Source organism: Sciurus vulgaris, assembly GCF_902686455.1.
Source record: "Sciurus vulgaris genome assembly, chromosome: 10".
NCBI lineage: Eukaryota > Metazoa > Chordata > Mammalia > Rodentia > Sciuridae > Sciurus > Sciurus vulgaris.
This window is the reverse complement of record NC_136470.1, coordinates 7,965,840-7,987,809: the sequence shown is the minus strand read 5'-3', so window position 1 is coordinate 7,987,809 and position 21,970 is coordinate 7,965,840. Positions and strand designations below refer to the sequence as shown.

The window sequence follows — 21,970 nt, the reverse complement described above, 5'->3', positions numbered from 1 at the left end:
TTAAAAAGCATATCTCAGTTATTAAAACACAGAGCAAAGTAAACTGCATCTGAAAAAACAAGCAATTATGGTCACGGGCAGAATCTGCAGCTGTTCACGTGCTCACTCAGCTATCTGAAGCACCTATTGAAAGTCAAGCATTAAACTGAGAGCTATATAATGCTGAAAATCTCCCCTGCATTCAAAAACTGGAAAGTCTTAGGGAGATTAGGGACATTAACTACTGTCAACTTAGGCTCTGTACTTCCAAGGACCAAAGAACACCCCTGCTGACAACTCTGAATCTTCCCCAGATTGCCCCAGACTCCAGTGGCCTTAAGAATTTAGTAAAGCTATGGATTCATTCCCCCATGTAGACAAATTCTTTAGCTCCAAAACTAAATTAAATTCTTTAATTCCAAAGCCATCCACGGGCCTCTTTGATATCTGTGGATACCACTCAGAAATTTCTGCATCTACCTCAAAATTCATTTAAAGATAGGCAACGGAGCCGTCAGCCATGAAGCAGTGTGCCCAGAATAATCCGCCAGCTGGTAGCAGAGCTGGAAACACAAGCCTTGTGTTCGTTGGCTGGCACTTCAAGCCATGGTCACATGTTTTCTGTCCATTACTGACTTCTGAATCCCAATTAAATTCTACTGGTTATCAGGGGATGTCGGCAGCTAGATGACCAGGGACCGAAGAACTTCTGAAACTGCCTCTGAATCATTCTTCTTGCCTGATCTGAACGTGCTCAGGTGAAATGGGAATTCCTGGCCCATCATGACCAGCCTGCAGATTCTTTCAAAAGTTAAAAAGAAGGCAACTCTTTCATGGCTGGGAAGGTCAAGTTAAGAACGTAAGGTCAGCAGGAGAACTCTTAGAAATCAGCCTTTTCTTCTTATCACGGAATGGTACATTCAGTGTTTATTTTCATTTCAAATTCAGTAATGAGCAGGAGTGTGCAAGGGATGAGACAACACTTGTTTGATGGGATACCAATCTGGTGGTTTCCACGGCATCAGAAAGGAAATGCCAACTCCTGGAAGTGCTTTCAACCACCCTGGCCTCTCTGCCCATTACCATGCTCTAGAAGATTCAGAAAAGCTATCCCATGTGACAATCTGCTCTTCCCACGGCAGGCATGCATGAGCCGTTTTAATTTTTGTTGTTTTATTTATCCAAAAAATGTAAAGGGGAAAGGCTTTAGAAACCTACCAATAAGTATATAGAATGTTTCTCCCATAAGGGTTGAGTTAACCAGAACTCCACCGATCTTCATGAGATCACTGTAATAAATATCGTTGGGCCACTTCACTCGTAAGTTGATATCCTAAAGGAAAATTCACACATTAATTAAGCAATCACAGGACACAGAGGGACCAGATGGAATCATCGAGCTAGAAGAAGATGAGCAGAATACTCCTGAAATGACTGGAACAGGGGCCCGTCCCTTCTCCTTATTCAAACTCATCACTTCTTGGGGACAATTCAATATTAAAGCAGCTCTTGGGGCCAGAAGGGGAGAGACCCAGAGAACGTATCAGCATGTGCCCCGCCCTTCCCCCACCCCCTCCACGGCTTCTCATAACTGCCTTGGCATCACCAGCCTGCCCCAGTGTGCCCCTCATGCTAGGGCCGGGGGCAGAAAGAGAGCAACATGCTCAGGGGTCTTTCCCCCTTGAGAAACTCATGTTCCATAAACAGCATGGCTCTGAATTAACCTGCACCCTAAATGTTGATTCCGGGCCACACTGTTGAGACATTATAGAAATGTCTCAAGCAGAATGCTATGAGGACACGGAGAAGAGACTTATTTTACTGAGTCAACAAGTTGCTCTGCCCCTCCATCTTGAAGTGTGGCCCAGGGATCTGCTTGTGCCCTGATCACAGTAGAACCAACCAAGAGTAGACGCTGCCTTGAGCGAGGCCACCCAGGCCTTCACCACCCTGTGAGCACAGACGGGATTGGACCAAGTGGACGTCACAGCCAGCAGGCCTCAGACCTGAGCCTGGCAGCTGGGTCTGGCCATGTGTGTGCAAAGGAAGCTCCTCTGGGATGTGAAGCTGGGAAAGAGACACTGGGCACGAGGAAGCCCGGAGAGCAGAGAGCAGCTGGTGGCCTCCAGGTCCCGTGGGGCTCGTCATCCTGCACTGTGTCCCAGGCACAGGACCAAGTGCCTTCTCAGCACGAAGCCGCCTGCTGGGACTGGCCTCGTCTGTATGGAAGAGATTACGTGGCTGGCTGAGGTTCCAGTACTCGGAAGGGCAGAGCTGGGATTCAAGCCAGCCTTTCTGACAGCCAGTCCTGGGGTCGACACGAGCTGTGGCCTCCTGTCTCACGACAGCTCTTCTGAGGCTCTGCTGTTCCAGCACAGCAGTCTGGGCTGAGAGCAGGATAGGAACAGCCCGAAGCATGGACAGGACATGGGGCACTCACAACGACCCTTCAATGACAAGGACCTTTATGTCTCTTTTCTGTCTAGAATCTGGGTTCTCAACTGGGGGGGCATCTGGCATCCTGGTTGTCACGGCTTGAGACAGTCCAGTGGCACCCAGTGGGCAGAGGCCAGGGCTGCTGCTGCACATCCTCAGGTCAGCACTGCCCGACGACAAAGATGCCAGCAGACTATCAGCAGAATAAGGCTGAGAGACTCATCTAGAAAGTCTGTAAGCTGGAGGCTTTAGCCTCTGCCACTCTGCCAATTCTCAAAGGGACTTCTTTCTCTTCTTTACCTGCCCCTGTTCCCCACAGTGGTGAGGTCAGGGCTCTGCCTCCACGGGAGGACACGAGAGTTCCCAGGGCTCAGACATGGTTCCTCTGCCTGAGTCTTCATGAGGGCGAACAGGAACATCTGTCCCTCGATGAAGAGGAAGGCCATGTTCTTAGTTTTCCCTTTCCCCATCATTTATTCAAACAGCTGCTGTGATTCTCCCACGGCTAAAGCAATATGCCCAGGACTGTGGGGACCCAAGTAAAAGGAATCCTGCCCTCAAAGAGCTGGAACTTTCTGTGAGACAGAAGAGGGACCCATGGGACTCTGCTTCAAAGCAAGGTTGTAAAAGTGGTTGGGACATTCAAGGTGCCAGCGAGTTGTGGAAGGAGTGATGGCTGAGAGGTTCAGGGAAGGCACCTCCCTGAGCGGGGTCTTCAAGGATGAGCAGAAGCTCAAGAAGCAGAGGAGAGGGAGAGCAGGGGTGTCGCAATTGATGGGCAAAAGATCCCAGCCGGATGCCACAGAGAGAAGCAGCAGAGGGAGCTGGAGCCGGCCTCCCACAGAAGCTCTGGAAGGAGGCGGCGTTGTGTGACACTGCCTGCTCTGGCCTTGATTCTCAGGCTGATGTGACGTCTAACTCGGGGCAAGCTGAAGCCCTAGTGAAGGGTACAAGAAAAGTGAACCCTGCACCACTGGGGCCATTTCAACCAGCTAACAGGGCTCTGTGTAGGCTGATTAGGCTACATCAAAAATAAATCCAATTCAAATTCAGAGTCACATCACAGTGGGGCTGAGATGTGTGGAAACAGGTTTCTTAGGGTGTATCATGGAAGGCAAGCCTCCCCCCACCACAGCCTGCTGCCTCCAGAACTTGGAACAGCCCCTGTATACAGCAGGAGCTCACAAATGCTGCTAGGTTAACCAGTGAGGCTATATGGTCAAAGCACTGAAAAAGGTAAACAGACTCATATTTGACTTATTTCCCTAAGACTCACGACCTGTTGCTAGGGTGGAAAACACCTGCTTCCATGGTGGAACTTTACATTCTAATGCTTCCTCTGAGCAGTGTGCTGCTCAGGTGCTGCAGACCTGGCTCCTGAAGGTCTGGGACAGTCTGATGAGCCCCCAGCTCCTCAGTCAGCTGGACACTGAGTGCCTGGTAATACACACGTCAGCGTACCGTGGGGAACACAGACTTGAGAGTAACCTAACACCAGGGGAGAGCAGACGCATGTACAGCGGACCATGCAGCCGAGGCCACGTGGGGTGGGGTGCAAGAGTCAGGGAAGATGACCGCTTTCCTTTAAGTACCAGTGGAGGACCTCAGTCTCCTCTGAGTCCTGCTCCTAACACGCTGCTCCAGGAACGATCATGGGAGTCGCAGGTGGGAGAGAGGCGGGAGGGCCTCCTCTTTACATCCATGTGAAATTCCCTAACACGCTGCTCCAGGAACGATCATGGGAGTCGCAGGTGGGAGAGAGGCGGGAGGGCCTCCTCTTTACATCCATGTGAAATTCTTGCAGGAGCATTTGGGGCACGTGGGGAGGCATGGGAGAAAAGGCTCCAGTTACGATCATCCTCTTTTCCTTGTCTTTTTAATAATTGCCACCAAAGCATCCCTTAGTCACAGTGATGTGGGCACAGCTGTCCTTACCGTGGGAAAGACGGTGACTGACAACTCCAGAGACTGAACTCAGCCAACCATAGACAAATGGTAGCTGGCTGAGGAGAGACATGGTAAATGCAGGTGGGAAACCAGAAGGTTTTTAGGTCTATAAAGTAAGACTTTAACAGAAAACACAGACAAGTGGTTCCCATCCAATTTAACAATCAGTCCCATCCCGTGCTTCCATGGGCGGGGGGGAAGCAAGCAAGAAATCTGACAAACAGGATGGACAGAGCATTCTGGGGAACACGGGCACTCTGGCGGGGCTGCTGGCCAGAACACCTGGCGGTACTTATAAAACTCCAAATACTCTGTAGCCAGCAAAGGGCAGGAGGTTGGTTCAGTCCAGCCGCCCATGATGGGGACGTATGCTACAAACGGACAGGCGCGCTCTGCATGCTTGGTAAGAGGTCAGAGGGACTTAGACCACACCTACCTGATACTCAGGAATGGACCGTACTGCCTCCACAGCGGCGAGGGACATCAGGTGCTGCACAAACGGAATCCTCTGTCCCAGCTGCGACCGCAGGGGGATGGAGACCAGCACGGTAGAAAGGGCACAGCCCACAGGGCTCAACCAGGCGTTCGGTCCCCGCCCTGGAACACAGGCCATTGGGAATCTACTGCTGCTCAGCTGGGAGTACGCCCCACTGGAACCAAAGCACTTGCAAAGGCCCGCGCATTCCGGGTGAACTCCGTGAAAGAAGGGCACCGTGAAACTCGAAGCCCTGTTGCTGAAAGGGGTTCTGATAATGGGCATTGTGCTCTGGCCCGTGGCATCTCATTTATGCTTCAGTCATTGCATCTTACAGCGTCCGCACATTGGCCTGCTTCGTTCTCACAGACGGTCACGGGGTGAAAACAGATGCTGGGACACTGGGGCAAAGCTACCCTGACCCCCAAGAAGTTCTGCAAGCCACTTTTCCAAAGTGAGCCTGTTGTGGGGTTTCCCACACAACCCAGTGAACATCGCTCAACACTAGAGCAGTTTGCTTCAAGTGGGGGCACTGTATGCCACGTGCGTGTTATCTCAGGAAAGTAGTTTTTTTTTTTTTTTTTTTTTAAATGACCCCTAAGCCAGGCATGGTGGCACACACCTGAAATCCCAGAGGCTCAGGAGGATCGCAGAAGATGGAGAGTTCAAAGCCAGCCTTAGCAACAGCGAGGTGCTAAGCAACTCAGTGAGACCCTGTCTCTAAATAAAATACAAAATAGGGCTGGGGATGTGGCTCAGTGGTCAAGCGCCCCAGAGTTCAATAAATAAATAAATAAATAAATAACACCTAATATTAACTCTGAGTTGTTACTTTTCTTCAAATTGATATTAGGAAAGTAAAATAATCAGAATGAGAGGTATGGTTAATTAAAGTTCTTCTAGAATGTCTTTTTAAGAATCCACAATATTGAGTCCCACGGCTTTGAATAATTTTTTTCTTATTGAGCTATGTTCAAGAGGAGTAAGTGAAAAATAGCAGATTATTTCTCTGCTGCTTCTTAGAAAGCTACATGAGCCTCTGAGGGAAAAGTGTGCACTGCGGGCCTGGCTGGGGGCTGGCCGGGGCAGGGCAGTCATCCTACAGAGCCTGCTGGTGTCTCTGGCAGACACTAGGCAGGGAACCTGGGGCCAGACTCAGGGAGGATGCATGCTCTTGTTTCAGGACCAGCAGGTGGAGGAGGCCCCAAGCAGCACCCTGCTTCTTTGTGGTCACTTGGTGAAAGGTCATTGATCTAGTGTCCAGTACATAAAAATGCCAGGGCTGGTTCTTCTGCGTGACACTTAGAGATACAGAAGGCCCCTCAGGAGGATCTTTAGGAAAATTAAAGCATCTAACATGGTCATTATTTACAAATGCAAAGACCAGAACACATCAGAGAGAAGAATTTACAAAGTATAAGCCAATGTTGTTAAAGCCATCAGAAGCAAATGTCAAGTGGCTGCCTGACACACAGTGTGAGGGCATTTTAATTCTGCTGAGGCTAAACCTTCCCATCACCGCTTCCTTCCCTCTTGCCCCACTTCAGAGAGGTATGAAAACAGGAGAGACTCCAACTCAAGTCATCTCAGAGATCAGCAAGCAGAATCAGTGGGCTCTCTGGCCAAGAGAATCACAGTTTTTAGCAAAGAAAAACAACAACTAAAGATGACTGACCTTTGCCCTGGGTTTGCCGGACTGCAATGGCAATTAAGCCCATTTCCTGTGGCATCTCAAACATCAACCTGCAAACGGTGGGAAAAACTGGTCAGCTGGAACAGGGACACATGCAGAAGGACCCACAGTTCCTACAGAAAGGGACGGGGTTTGTGTTCGCCGGTGTGCATGTGGCCGAGGAAGTAGACACACAGCTGGAAGGGCTGCTGCCCGCCTTCACAGCCTCTGTCGAGAGAATGACCACAAGGGCTGAAGACATGCCCAAGGGCACCAAGAGTGCAGAGGAGGGACAGAGGGAACTGCCCGAGCTGTCATCTGGTTTCCTTGAACCTGGGTCAGGTGATATTTCTTAGGAACATTCTACCAAGTTTTCTTCCCCTTCTGGCACGTGCACTTTCCCCAAGTGACAACTAGCGATTGCTGACATTTGTTTCCAGTTACGGTGAGTTTCTGTTCGAACACCAGTACACAATCACAACAGCAGTTTCTGATTATTCAGAAAACCAATATGGTGGCAATAAAGACGTTTAAAAGATACACCATCCCCTGAGAACTAATTATACTTTAACTATAGTAAATAAATCTACACCTTCTGAGAACCTGGGAGAACCCTGGATCATTTTAGGCTTCAGTTCTGCTTTTAAAATAGTTTCATTTAAAAGAACACAAACTTCCCTTTGGGAGATCAGGAAGAAAGTACACCACATCTCCACTGAAGGAGTCAACATGCTTTTTTCCAGAAAAGAAAACACACACACACAAAATCCCTCACCCTGAGAATTTCCTCCAAACTACGCTCTACATATTTTAACTGCCTTCCCTGTAGCTGCCAATCTGGTACTGAGCACACAGAGCTCCCAGCAAGAGTAAGGTCTGCCCAGTTGCCAGTGCAGCTGGGAGGGACGCTCTGGAATATTTTCTTCTGAGGCAGGAGAGCGGTAGGGTGGGGAGGAGGGAGAGCTGGTGTTTTTGTGTTAACATCAAGTTCCACGGTACCCCTGAGAGAGAGGGGTCTAAAGAAAGCCCGTGCCTTCAGCAGCTCTCTGACCTGTCCCCTGGGCTAAAGAAATTGCATGGAACTTCACGAATGGCTGAACTGGGAAAAAGAACACTTAAAACCAGAGCAAAGCAACAGTGTCCCAGTGACCCGAGGGCTCACAGAGCTCCACCTGCTGGTGTGCGGTAACAGCACCACTCAGGGTTCAGAGGGGCCCCGAGGACCCTTCCCTTGTTAAGGAGGTCCAGGTCACCCAGACAGGGCTGACCCGTGCTCCCTTCTGCTGCTGGAGCGGGCACTGGACATGCCGGGCCAGCCATCCAGGTGCCCGTTCCACTTCCACCTCTCATGGAACACAGCCCCCCCAGTGTTTCTCTTGGACACCATGAATGACCCATTGAGACTGGTGTGCCTGTGCACTTCTGGGCTCCAGAAGAAAGTGTCCTTTTCTTGTTGGACTGGCAGAAAATCCCAAGAGGGAGTCTCTGACTGCGTGGGGAGTATATATCGTCTTCCAGGAACCTCTGCTTTCTAAAGGGTCCCGCGACCCTTTGCCTGGGTTCCTTTGGGCCCAGGGTGGTTTAGCACATTGTGAGCAGATTGCAGAGGCTCTCTGGATTGCAAGCAATCTAGGGTGCTCTTTAAATAAACACACGGATGGGACGGTCAACTGCTACCGCTAGCAGTTGGTGATGGTGGAAGTGGGTGAAGGGCCCAGGAAAGGGGGTGGTTCACAAACCAACAGACTTCCAGAACAAAGAGGAATGATGAAGGAACACATGCACTAAACTGCTAGAGGTTTGGCAGCACTTAACAGGGCATATTAATGAGAGGAGTGAGCCTGTGTGCTGAAGGCCCAGAGGAAATTCTGCAAGGAGGGAGACAACCGGGAAGGAGCTAATGCTCAGTCTGAGACAACTGGAGGCCGCCAGATTTATTTGTGCTATCTGAGATAACTCTGGGGGCCAAACCACACGGCTCAGTCAACAAAGAAGCATTTATGAACTTTGTCAATTTTGCATTTCTGAAAACAAAGCTGCCGCAGTTTGCTTTAGCCAAAAAAAGAAACCCTAAATGCATTTCCATCCTTCATAGTTGATGTCCTTACAAAAGGAGGGAAAAAAGTTCGAGGTTACATAACGAGGGCTCCCCGCCGCTGTGTGTTTTCTTTCCTGGCTGGTGAAGGTTCCTGTGAGTGGTGACTGTGTGCATTCACCGTCGTACCAAAGGCGCACCCAAGAAAAGCGCTGTCTGCATCCTCGAGCGCAGCCAGAACCTTCCAAAGCCCCCGAGCACTGTGGCTACTGAGCGAGTCGCGGTGTCCGCCGGGGCTCTGCCACAGGAAAGACCTGATTTCCGCCTGGGCATTAAGAAGTTTTGATACTTAAGAGTCATCCAGAAGGCCAGGAAGAATTAGGAAAAAACTCTGAATGAACAAAAGTTTAAATTCAGACCTAGTCCATCCACTTGGCGGATCTGAACCGAAGGAAAGAGTCCACATTCACCACAGTGTGAGGAAAGGAAAAGGTGGAAATGCCTTAAGGGTTCACTGGGGGAATGGCTAACTGAATTATGGTATCTGAAGCTGATGGAACAATTTAGAAATGTTATGAAGACCATCTAGCAGCATGGAAACCAGGCCTGCAACAGAAGGTTACAACAAGCAAGATTTATACTTTTATTCCCTCTGTGTAAAATTCCTAGAAAAGGGAGGGAGAGTTGGTAAAAAGGTAATGATGCTTATATTGGATGATTTTTTTTTCTTTTAAAAAAACTGTACTTTAATATGCTAGGTTACCTTTTAATTTAAGAATTATTTTTAATTGGGGGGGGTTAAAACCATGGTTTTTAGGTTTAGATGTAATGTCAGTGATTAACTATTCATAAATATTTCTGGGCATAAGACCAAAAGATCTGTTTTAAAAATAAACCAGACAGTCAACAACGGTTAATCTGCAGCACTTGTTTACCACGGCTAACAAGTCAGAGCCTGTTTGATGGTAACCAGTGAGCAGACGTCCCCAAGCCAGTCTGTCCACACGATCGCAGCCTGCAAGTCTTCGCACTCTCTGAGCCCGTGACTGCACTTCGAGAACTGACTCCTATGGAGTTTTCAGACGGGAAAACAGTGCAGGTGCAGAAATATTCATGGCAGCATTCCTGATACACTTTGAAAACTCAGGAACAATCTAAATGGCCCACCACAGAGGGAGGAAAGCACCTGGCACCCACGTGATACAGGACGCTGCAGCCCTGTGACACGGGCAATGCCACTGCCTTCAATCAGGGCACAAACTCCCACACACCATGATGCCACTGGTGTTTGAAAATACACTTTTAAAAACTGTGAGAAACACCACGTTAAAACGTTTAGTGGTTATCTTAAGGAGTGGTGGAATTATTTGAAAAAAATTGAAAAGTGGAAAGAAGAAAATAAGACACCCAGGTAAGTCCCTCTTCTCTTTTAAAGTGTACACTCTAGAATTTTTCTCCTTTAAAAAAGTACACAGACATGTCTTACAAAATAAGTTTCTGAGGACTGGAAAATTCTTATTTTGGAGCTATTAAAATGATGCTTCAGATGTGCAGTTATGGGAATTATCATTATCATCATCATCATCATTATTATTTTAAAGGAAGGCTTAAAACTGTTATCACAGCTTGAGTTCCTTTATATAAAGTGAGTATTTATAGAAGGAAACAGGACACATGTCAACAGTAGTTATCTCTAGAGTGAAGAGGTAGAGTTATATGATGCTTTAGATTTCTTCTTTATGTGATCTCAGGGTGTTAAGATTACAAGAGACTTTTATTTCCTTTTCCCCACACTTTTTCTGAAATTTCCAGTATTCCTGCAATTGGACTGCAGTTATTTTACAAGCAGGAAAAACACTATTTGAAAAAAGATGTATTTAAACCCAACTTGCAAGCAGGGTAAGCCTGGCCCACCAGTCCACTGCTGGTGAGATGCCTCCTCCTCTCCAGAGAGATCACGTGAGGACAGGCGTGGGGCTCTCCCAGGCCCCCCTGAAACGGGTGCCATGCCTGTCCTTCACTCATTCCCCACGCAATGGCAGCAGGCCAAGGCCCGGTTGCGGGGGTGTGCTCTACCGGGGGCGGGGACAGCTGCGTCCTGAAGGGGCGCTGCCACTTCATTCTCTGGAAGAAGGACCCTGGGCACGCTCCGGGGCAGTGCCTGGGGTCTCCCCCGTGCAGGGAGCCTCCTGGCTCCTGCGCCCCCGCCCGGTGCGCCTGGACTGAGGTGTGACGCTGCTCCTCCGGCACGTTTGGCCCGTGGTCTTGGTTCTGGCTCCTGCTCTCAGCGTCCAGAGGGACACACGTTCCCAGACTGCCCAGGTCTTCCACGTGTGGAGAGCCCGGGTGAAGGCGTGGGGACGAGGAGCGGGTAAGGGGACCGGCTGTCCAAAGGCTCGCGACTTACTTTGGTCTTTGACGGTTGCTGGAGGATGAATTCCCCGCATCACAGCCTGTGGGCGTCGGTGCAGTTTGAAGGAAACAGTGCCAACCCTCAAATCAAAACTATTCTTTTTAAATGTTTCCCATTGTGAAAATCAAACATTATATTTGGGTAGCATTTTTTTTTAAAGTTAAAAAAACTAAAATATCAAAGATATTTTATTTTTTAAAAAAGTTTTCACTTGCACAGTACAATTGATTATTTTTTTTTTTATAAAATTGCTTTCTAGGCAGGAGTGCACCATATTGGTTTTTTGAAGAAAATGAGTAGTGGTTTCTGCTAAAAAATACCCCCACCTACAATCGCAGGAGGCAGTGGGAGGCTGCGCAGGGTGGGGACCTGGCCTGGCCTGGCCCTGGCCTGCCTTCTGACTGGGCACTGCTGACCTGGAGGCAGAGTACATGGGCAGGTGGCTGGCCCTAGGGAGCATGTCCCTCCTGGCAGCCAAGGAAAGGTTCCCAAGGAAACATGGAGGGAGAGTGGAGACTCAGGGATCAGATGGATCTGGACAGTGCTGATTGAACTCCATCTAAATCCCCTCAGTCACCTACAAACGAACACACTGTGCAGTTCTGGTTAAATAAAATACAGTGGAAAGTGGTTTTCGACGGGTACACCTTAGAACTTCTCACTGCCAGGAGAAGAGAAGGCTTCCTGTGACTCTTCCTCAAGGGACGCAGAGGGTGCATGATGTGGGAAAGGGGACAGTGGGACTTGGGTGTGTTTTAGAACTCTTCAAAAATGCCAAGGTGCTGCCTCTCTCTCTAGCCATCCCCTGTTGTCTCTGACCTACACACCCACATGAGCGGCTGGGAACCAAATCCACTTCCAATTCCAGGGCCTCCAAACCTACTTAGTAAACCTATAAGCAGCTGGTTGAACGAGCTCCTTCGTGGACTTTCTTTATGTTGTCCCCTAGGAACAATGTGGGTCAGCGACGCACTCGGTGGACAGTCTGTTAATGACTCTTCCGCCAGGTTCAGATCCCCTTCCCTCTCTTGGTGTCCAACAGGAGGACTTCGCTGCGGCTAAATGGGAATCTACTGTGACAGCTAAGCCATCACTCTCCTCCCCATGACACTCCCCCAGCAGAGGCCTGGCTGCTGCAGGACGCTGTTAGGGCTGTTTGACCTCCATACCCCCAGCATTCCGACCATCCACAGCTTTTGCGTGGTTTGGTTTTGTTTGTTTTGTTTATCTTCCTCATCTCCGACATCAGGACAGCATCCACACTCCTGCCGAACCATTCCGTGGCTCAGAGGACGCAGGCCTTTGGGTCTGGCTTCCAGAATAAGGCGCCCTTCTAGCAAGTCAAGCGTTCATTAACGTTGGTCTGCATTATTCAACCTAGACCGACACAAATCATTGTCTCTTTGACACTTAACATGAATACCAGATATCTGGGATCAGCGGCCTTCCACCTTTGACTGGGGCCACTACTGAACCCACACAGGCAAGGAAGCTTGTGTGGACTGGAATACTCATGGTGCCACCACTACCAGCTGTCTCTTGGCCACACCTCTGTGATGGTGCTGATCCTAGGTTTCGCCTCTGACGGTGAGCCTTAACTATACCCCGCTCACTGGAACTCAGACCATGTCCTGTCTCCTTCCCTAGGAGTCTCCAGACCACAGGATGTTCTCAACCCATCTTCAGGCTGATCAGATCTCATGAATACACCTGACACCTTCAACTCAGTGCGAACCAGCTCCCAGCGAAGAGCACCCACAAACATCAACACGAGTCATCTGCCCTGCAACAGCGCCTACTACTGGGAAATGGTGCAGCTGTTTCAGAAGACGGACCCTGACTCGTCTTGACCTCAAGGCAAGCAGACGTCCTGGAACTGTTTACCTGCAGGCACGGGAGTTCCACTGGTCAGCTAGGATCACTGCTGATATTTGTTGCACTGCAAGGAGTGCTTCATGCATATTATCTCACCTAAGCCCCACAAAGCTGAACAGGACCTTCCTTTATAGACAAAGGACACAGTCTCAGAAAGGCAAAACCACTTCTACAAGCCTGCAGAGGAGATCAGGATGCCAATCTGATCTGTTGAGAGGCTCATGCTATTTTTTTATTTGATTGGTTTTAATCTTTTACTATGAAATATCAGACTTGTAAAACAGTTACAAGAATAATACAAAGAATTCCTATACAGCCTTAACCTAATATCCAACATTTCCCAAATTTTAACTTTTTCCCATTTATGCTTTCTCTATTTGTCTATCAATAATTTTTTTCTGGACCATTTAAGAATAACTCACAGCCATAATGTCCATTTATCTCTATAATGTACTTCAATGTGTCTTTCCTAAAAATTCAGGGTATCACCTTAGAGAACCACAGCATAATTGTCAAAACTAGAAACTTAACATGGATACAATACTATGATCTAATCCAGGGGCCAGCACGCTTCCTATGTAAAAGGTCAGATAGTTAATATTTTAGACTTTGCAGGTCACATGGTTTAGGTTGCAACAACTAGATGCCATTGTCCAAGTGCAAAGCCTCTGTTTCAACAAAACTTATTTGTGGACAGACATAAAAATCTGACTCTTATGTAGTGTTCCTGTGGCACCATATACATTTTTTTTCTTAGACTCTATTTTCTAGAGCAAACTGAGGTTTATAGAAAAACTGCAGAAGGTATGGAGTTTCTCACAGGCCACCCCCACTGTGGCTAACACCTTGCATTGGTGTCACACTGTGTTATAATTTCTGAGTCAATGCTGAGAACATTATTAACACATTATTAATCACAGTTTACACCAGGGTTTACTCTTCAGGTTGTGCATGTCATGTGTTGATATGTGCATAACGTCACATACCCCGTTTTACAAGTGGACAGAAGAGTCCCACTGCCACCAACCCTGTGGCCCACTCACTCATCGCTCCCTCTCTCTGAACCCTTGGCAACCACCGATCTTCTTACCATCTCCAGAGTTCTGCCTTTTCCAGAATGTCATATAGAGTTTACTCCTTTCAATGTTTGCCCGATCTTTTAAACATGTAAACACTTGTAGCTCTCTAGTAGCACAGAACTGGAAGCAGGCCAGACCCACCCAAGGGCCGTGGTCTGCTGACTCCCCACCCAATCCGTAGTATGTGTTCAGATTTCCTCCTCCTAGTGAAGGGGGTCATTTCATTCTCCTAGTGACGCTCTTCAGAGCAGAACACAGTCTTTTTATCTGGACTAGGGTCTAATCCAGGGTCATTCCTCCACGATCTCCTTCACCCTGGTTCAGTTATTCAGTTTTGTCTTTCAGGATTGAGACAATTTTTGAAGAGTGGGAATGGTTATTTTATAAGATGTCCTTCTGTTTAGATGATCGGAAGTTCCTGGTGATGAGACTCAGGTCTGTGATTTTTAGCAGGAATGCAGAGGGGCAGTGCTGGGCCCTTCTAGGAATAGGTAGGAGGAGGCACACGGTGCTGGCTTCTCCTACTGCTGGTGATGCTGGCTGGGGGCTCGGCTCAGTGGCAGGGGCTGGCCCAGCATGCCCGAGGCCCTGGGTTCCATCCCCAGCACCGTGACAAATGAATAAACAAAAGGGATCATGGTGCCTTGACCCTTGCTAGTAGCACGTGCCAGGGTTCCCTGCGGCTTGTCCTCTGTCATCAGTAAACATTGGGGAAGATGATGTTTCCCACAAAAGTAGACCCCACTGATTTTGACCTCATGGATGAGTTTTGCTTACATTTATTTATTTAATTTTTTTTTTTTTAGTTGTTGATGGACCTTTATTTTTTTTTAATTGATTGATCTATATGTGGTGCTGAGAATTGAACCCAGTGCCTCATGCATGCCAGGCAAGCACTCTGCCACTGTGCCACAACCCCAGCCCCTACAGTTGTTTATTTGATGGGCATCAAATGGCAACTTCTCTAGTATCTCTTCCTTACCCACTTGTTGAGGTTCTACTGTAAAGAATTTTTCTTTGCCCCTGATTATCTTTTAATTTATTTATATCAGAATGGACTATGGGTTTTTATAATGGACTTATGGATTCTTATTCGATAGTTCTTCCCTTCCTGTCATCACTTATCGGGAACTTGAACAGCCCCAAGCCTGGCCAGCAGATGCTCCTTTAAGTGGGCTCTACGAATGTGTCCTTGTCATCTCTCCATGTTCCCCACTTTCAGGCCTAAGAAGTGCCAGCCTCGTCGTGAACCTTTAGTCCCAGCCCTAGAATCAGCTGTTTCTCCAAGGGGCTCTGGTTCCTCCAGTGGAGAATGTATACAAAGGAACTGGGTGCTAGAACAGGGAGAGGGGCCTCTTCCCTTCTCCCTTCCTTCCCCTCCTGCTTCCTCCTACACAGTGAATTACCTGTTTGCGTCTTTTGTCTGCTTAAAAAGTTCCTTGTGTCTTAGGAAATGCTATGTTACATGTTGCAAATATTTTCTCCCTACGTTTATAACTTGTCTTCTGATTTTGCTTATGGATGTTGTCTGTTTTCTGATTTTTTAACCTCTCTAGAATCAAATGTGTCCATCTTTTCTTTTACCGTGGCCTATTTTTCTACCATGGAGAGAGCCCTTTCCTGCACCCAGGTCATACAGGAATGCATCCATTTGTTTCTAGCACTTACAGGGTTTCATTTTCAAGATTCCTGATCCTTTTGGACTTTATTCTTAAGCAGGTAGTACAATATGGGTCTGATGCCCCTGCTCCAGATCTGTCACGCTGTCCCAGGAGCATTGTCAGGAATTCTTTGGTCGTTAGACTTTCTACCCTGCACCAAGGGGTCTCTTTCTGCTGGTCTGTCTGTCCATTTGTGTGCCCATGCTGTGCAGTTGTGACTACAGAGGCTTCCTGGCTTGTTTTAAAATCCAGCAAGCCGGTTACCACTGTTCCTTTTCTTTTTCACTAATTCTCTGGCCAGTCTGTGCATTTCCTTTTCCAGGTGAACTGCAGCTCCACTGACGAAAAGTTTGAGGCTCTTTTTTATATAAATGCATTAAATTTACAAAGTAACTTGAAAGAACTAACATCTTCATGAAGTTGAGCTGTCCTATATATGTCTTACATTTGTGTCTTTCAGACATGTCTTAAAGTCATCTCATGTAGATGTCACATACTTAAGTTTGTTCTTAGGTATATTATCTTATTTGTTGCTATTGTAAATGCATGTAATAACATCCCTTAACTAGTTAATGTTTTGTGCATATAAAGACTTGGTTTCTACATATTATTAATTTTATATCCTGCTCTCTTAGAAGTACTCTATTGCTTAAGTTAGAGAATCATTGATTCTCTAAGATTTCTGGTGTAAACTATGATTTCATTTGCAAATGGCGTTAGTTTTACTTCTTTTCCACTTACTTAATTATTTCATTTGTCCATCTGGGTGGGCCAATACCTTTAGTAAAATGTGGAGGCAGGGGCCTGCTTGCCATGTTCTTAGTGGGAATTTTTTAGGGTTTACTCATTTAAAAAGATTCTATTTATAGTGCACGTGCCTGTGCACACACCCACACCCACAAGCATACACACAGTCTGACTGCTGCCTCAACATGACAGGCTTCCAACAGCAAGTACACCAGCCAATACAGCACCATTTTTCCACTCAACATTAAGATTTCTCCAAGGTCTTGCAAAGAAAGGAACTAACAAGCCACTGGGAAGGGTTATCTTAGCTATGGGTAAAGAGTGGGCTCTCTGGCTCTTTGAAAGTATTTCCAGGTTTTGGACCGGGTATGATCTGGGACTGGGCAACTGGTCACTGGTCAGGCCTGAGCCTGGGTATGAAAGCCTCTTAGTTAACATCCCAGCGACCCTACTGGTGGTTACAGTCACTCTGCCACTGAAGAATCTTGCTTTTTATCAAAACAAAATCCAAAGACAGTCTCTTAAAATGCATTTGTGTAAGTTTAACAGTCTTGGGAAGTTAACAATTTTTTTTTCTGGAAAGGACTAGAAACTCCCAAACTTAAAAAGGTATCCTGGCTTTTTTTTTAAATAACTGAAACAGAGTCATCTTAAATTTTCAAATATAAAATACCATCAGATTCAGATTTATGGCAAGTTCATTTGCTCTGCCTTACATGTCTGAGTAGACATTTTCCTGCTCTGTAGGCATTCTGTTTTAAACAGGCCAATTTTTCTCACCAAATTTATGTAAAATAATGTAATAAGAAGTTTCCTTACCTCCAGAGCCAAGGGGCCTGCCAAGCCTCTGGCAGACAAGACAACTGAAAGGCAATGACTTTCTCCTCTATAAGGGGAAGCGCCGCCCTCCTTCTCTGTCCTCACGGGGACCTTGGGTGGTGACCAGGGGGATCCCCTGCCCTGCTTCTCCCACTCCCCTGCTGCCTTGCTGGTCACCCTTCCTGCTTCCCTCCCGGCCTCCACCTCTCTCAAGGGCCTCCCTTGGGTTCCACCCTGACAGAGAGCAACCAACATCCAGCTCTTGTGATCAGGAAGCCTAACACCAGCTTCCCTTCTCCCTCCGTGGGACAAGGGGTCTCTTTCTTCCATGCAGGGTCGCTCCACAATATCCTGGGTTTATGGCCCCGTGAAATAGAGCTGGTTCGAGATCTGTGCTACAACAGATTTTCCTTCAAATGGTTATTTTCCACCCTTCCTGCCAATTCAATCTTCACTCATCTCTCCCACTTCTGTGCCTGGGGGGCCGACCCCAGGAAGCTGCTTCAGTGCTACTGGGGTATTTATATCTTCCCCCTAAACCCTTCTACAGTCTGGTTCTGTTTCATGGGTCACCAAGCTTTCTCAGGTACAGTCACATCATCTGCAAACAGGGAGGGCTGTATTTGTTCTGAGTCCAGCCAACTTCCTTTGTCCCTTCGGACTGGCTGATGCCACGTGGGCAGCATCAAGGTGAAGTGGATGGGGTGTCCTGGCTTCGCCCCCAGCCTCCATGGAAATGCTCACAGGCTCCCCGATACCAGCCAGCTTGAGGACTCGGTGGGGGCTTCCCTGCCCCTCCCCACTCTGGGTCTCTGGGAAGTCCTCCCCCCGCCACGCCCCGCCCCGGTAGCAGAGCTTCCCTCTGAGGCGCTCTTGGGAGACACTGCCACCCTGTGTAGGGTCCCCTCTGCCTCCCCTTGCCTCTGTCAGGCTCCCTTCCTCTGAGTAGGAGTCAGCGTCCAGCTGGGGCCTGGGCTGGAGGTGCTGACCTGGCTCAGCACATGGGAGGGGCTCTTCCCTCCTGTGCGCCAGTGGGGACACTCCTGCCAGGACAGGGGAAGTCCGTGGAGACAGGCGTCCTTCCCCGGGGCTCCCTGAGATACTTCCCTCCTGGTCTCTGTCTTCATCCTCTCTTCCTGCCCTTCAGAGAAAACCTGCTTCATTTCTAAGAGCAAGTGCTGGCCTTTTATTTTGTTTGACATCTAGAATCAGCCTTCTGTGTATGTTTGTATATGCTTTTCTATTTAAACTTTTTCTTTTTCTTTTTTTTTTTTTTTTTAAATCTAAAAAACACAGGACCATACCGCCAAAGGTGTCAGGAAACACGCTCAAATAAGGAAGGCTCCAGAGGCTGCTCTGCCAACAAAATGCCAGTAAAATCTGAAAGCCGGGTTCAGACACACTGGGAACGTTCCAAAACCTAAAACTTAAAGAACTTCTTTATTCCAGTAAATCAGCTTCCCTGTGAATACCATCAAAATCCTATGCTTTAATGAGTGAGGGAATATCAGAGGAAGGGGTGGAGAAGGAAAGGATTTGGACCAGTATGAAATTTAATTTAAAAACTATTATGAGAAGTTTAATTTCCCCCTCCCCCAACCAAATGCATAAATCTCTCTGGGCATTTTCTTTGTTTCATTTTTCCTTAAAAAATAAGAGGAAAAGGCATCCTGAACCATCCACAGTGACGACAGTGAGTGGGATGGGGTTTTAAGAGCAAATATTTATCTGCTAGATTTCTATTAATTAAAATGCTGTATTGGCTTTACAGGAGAAGCCCAAGAAATCAGAAGCAAAGTTGCATTCTCAGTAAACAATCGGCCAGGGAGCAAAGGCCTCTACAGGAAGAATAATGAATGACACGAGGTCACCAGGCCACTCAAGAAGTAGGGACCATACGGGTGTCGGCGTCCAGGGGCAGGCAGCGGGTGGCCAAGGCTTAGCAAACCTGAGCTGCCCCGCGAGATGTGAGCGTGCCCGAAAATCAAGCTCGCCTTTGCAGTTCAAGACTCCACCTTCGCCAGGCACTGCGCTGGGCCCTGCAGCCAAGCTGGAACTCGCCGGAGCCAAGCAGCACCGAGTGACCCACAACAGGGATCTCTCGGATTTTCAGCGGGCTGTGCGTGACGTGCTCGCGAGCGTGACAGGTGTGTGCTGGCGTGCCCAGGCACTGCCGCCTCCACTGTGAAGGCTGCCGCTACAGTTTGGGGGCTTTGGAGGGCTCTCCCAGGAGAGGCTCCCAGGGCCAGAGAGGAGGCACCAGGAAGCGGGCAGGGAGGCCATCCTCTGGGGAGTGCTGGGCAGGTCAGCAGGCACGCCTTCCCGCCTACGGTTCAGGGGTTCAGGGCTCCTTCACCACAGCTGGGGTCACAGAAAACCCAGTGCGGGAACTTTAGGGGGGGCGCCCATGGAGGCCATCTGCCCGTGCTGAGCACGTCTCCCTCTAGGTGGAACCTCGAGGGGACTAAGTGGTTCCCTGCATGGAGCCCCCAGGAAAGCGTGTGGCACCTTGGGCCCTTGACAAAGGCAGGTCCTTGTCCCTGGAAATGGGCAGCATGGAAGGTTCCCTGATGGCACTTCCTAAAAAGGGAGGTAGCAGCTCGCACACCCCAGATAAGACACTTTATAGGGGGCCCACCTCCCTCTGCCCCGAGGTGCTCCTGCATGAGCTTATTCAGGAAGAGAGACCTCAACTCTCCTCCTGCCAAAGGGCTCTAGGGAAGATTGAGAGCGGATGGAAAGCCCTGTGCAGACACCTGCTAAAGCCATCAAGTGCGGTGGAGATCCTGGTTGTTATTGTCCCTGGCTGAAAAGATGCCCAGCTACCTGTGCTGATGGCCAGGCCAGAAAAGGCCCCTACCAGGAGCCCATCCAGCAGAAGGGCTTCTGGGATTCCTTGGGGACACAGGGCTGCCTGCTCCTTTTTTCCTCTGCTTCTTGTCCTCCCAGCTGGCTCAAGTTTGAACTTAGGCTTAAACTATCGCCATCTGCAAGATCCACACAGCTCTTGTGCCACTGCTCCCCATGAAAGAGGCACTTCCTAGAGATGGCCGTGACTTCCTGAAGCCATACTGTGCCAGGTCCTCTTGGTTCCCCTGCTGGATGTTTGGTGAGGTGTCCTGCAGAATGTCCCAAAGGAACCCAAGCACCTGGCAGAACTAACGGGACACACCCACTCCCACACACAGTGCGCTGGATTGGGGCAACAGGGCTGGGTGTGCCCAGGAGTGGAGCAAATGCTGGCTTGGCACAGTGACCCTCAGTCAATGGCGGGGACTCAGTGGACTCTCCAGCAGGACTTGGGTGCTGACATACCTCCAGACCTCCTGTTCCACACTGGCCCACCAAATGACCCTCATAAAGCCAAGGACAGTAAACGGAGCTTAACATCCTAACAAAATCAAGATTTCTGGGTGTGCTTTCACAAAGTGAAACTGCCTGGAACTTCTCAGAACGCTTTTTACGATAAGCATTAAAATGCAAAGAGGAAGATTAAAGTTCCTGCTCCAGACCAAGTCAGTACCCAGGGAGGGAGGAGGCTGTGGCAGGGTCTGGAAGCGGGGCTTGTGTGCTGCATTATAGTTGGATATTATTATATAGACTGAGTGTGTTATTAAAAGGATCCTGAAGTTATAAAAACTCAAAGGAACTTTCAGTGAGGATGAATAACTTCTTTAGGTAAGAGGAATAACTCCTACTTCCTACAGATGTGGGGGGCCATCACGTGCCAGGGAGTTGGATTTTGTTGTTTTTGTAGGGCACCCTGTTGGGGGGTGGTCAGAAACATTCTTGGATTAGGAAAGCTCTACCAGGCATGAGAGCCCCTCTCCCTAGCCACCACGCACCTTGATCATCCTATTAGAAAAAGGCAATGAAACCCCCCCTCTCCCCAGCCACAGGGACCCGGAGCCACTGCAATGGCCTCTTGGGCTTCTTCCCCAGCACACACCACCTCACCTACCACTGCCTATCGCAGCCTAGAGACAGCCAGAACACAGGGTCTGAAAAAGCAGTCCTACTGCAGTCCCACTCCTTTAAAATACATTTAATTAGCTAAAATTATACCCGAGTATGGATTCCGGCTTGATCTATGTCTTAATTTTGTTTGCACCCATAAACTAGGACATTCAGCTACCTGTGCTGATGCAATCGTGCATTCTAAATTAGTGAAGATCGAGTCGATGTTTTCCTGCACCGTGGCCAGGACCGTGTAGGACATTTCACTTACTCATTGCTGAAGCTACAAGAGTAGCCACAGTCAGTCTGAGAGACAGAAAAGATCTCACCGCCCATTCTTACATTCTTACGCTATCTCTATGTGTATTGTTGGTTCTTTTTTCAAAGGTGTGTTTTAAGAGTGTAATCTATTAACCACAAGTTTAATCTGCTTTTTATGCTAATTGAGCTGCGTATTTCTATTATCTTGTTATAATCTGTCAGTGGACAATATTCCACCAAATGACTGTATATGATGAACTTAAGTATAAATCTTCTTAAGTGTGGGGTTTTCCATATATCTGATTATTTCCTATGGGTAGGTTACTAGAAGTGGGATTATTGGGTCAAGGATTTGAACTTATCCTGACTCCTGATACCTCCTACCAAATTGCTTTTTAAAAAGGTGGTTCTGATTTGTACTCCCACCAGAGTTTGAACAAGGTCTACAAATGCCTGTTTCATTACAGCCTTGCCCGTCATGGGTATTAGCATTAAAAATATTTCTGTTTGTTTGCTCGCTAATTTAGTTGCTCATGAGTGTGAAGAATTATGAAATGGGGTCTCACGGTGTTATCTGGGCTCCTGTATTCAGATTCCAGAACAAAACTATCTCA

At 48.2% G+C, this 21,970-nt stretch overlaps 1 protein-coding gene across 1 annotated transcript in view; it reads right to left on the bottom strand.

Moving 5' to 3' along the window:
* The window catches only part of HLCS (holocarboxylase synthetase), a 192,378-nt gene that overhangs the window by 3,104 nt on the left and 167,304 nt on the right, over positions 1 to 21,970 (bottom strand). The window contains 3 exon segments of the mRNA XM_079155193.1: positions 1,198 to 1,312; positions 4,799 to 4,959; positions 6,513 to 6,580. Coding sequence (XP_079011319.1) covers positions 1,198 to 1,312; positions 4,799 to 4,959; positions 6,513 to 6,580 — 344 coding nt within the window.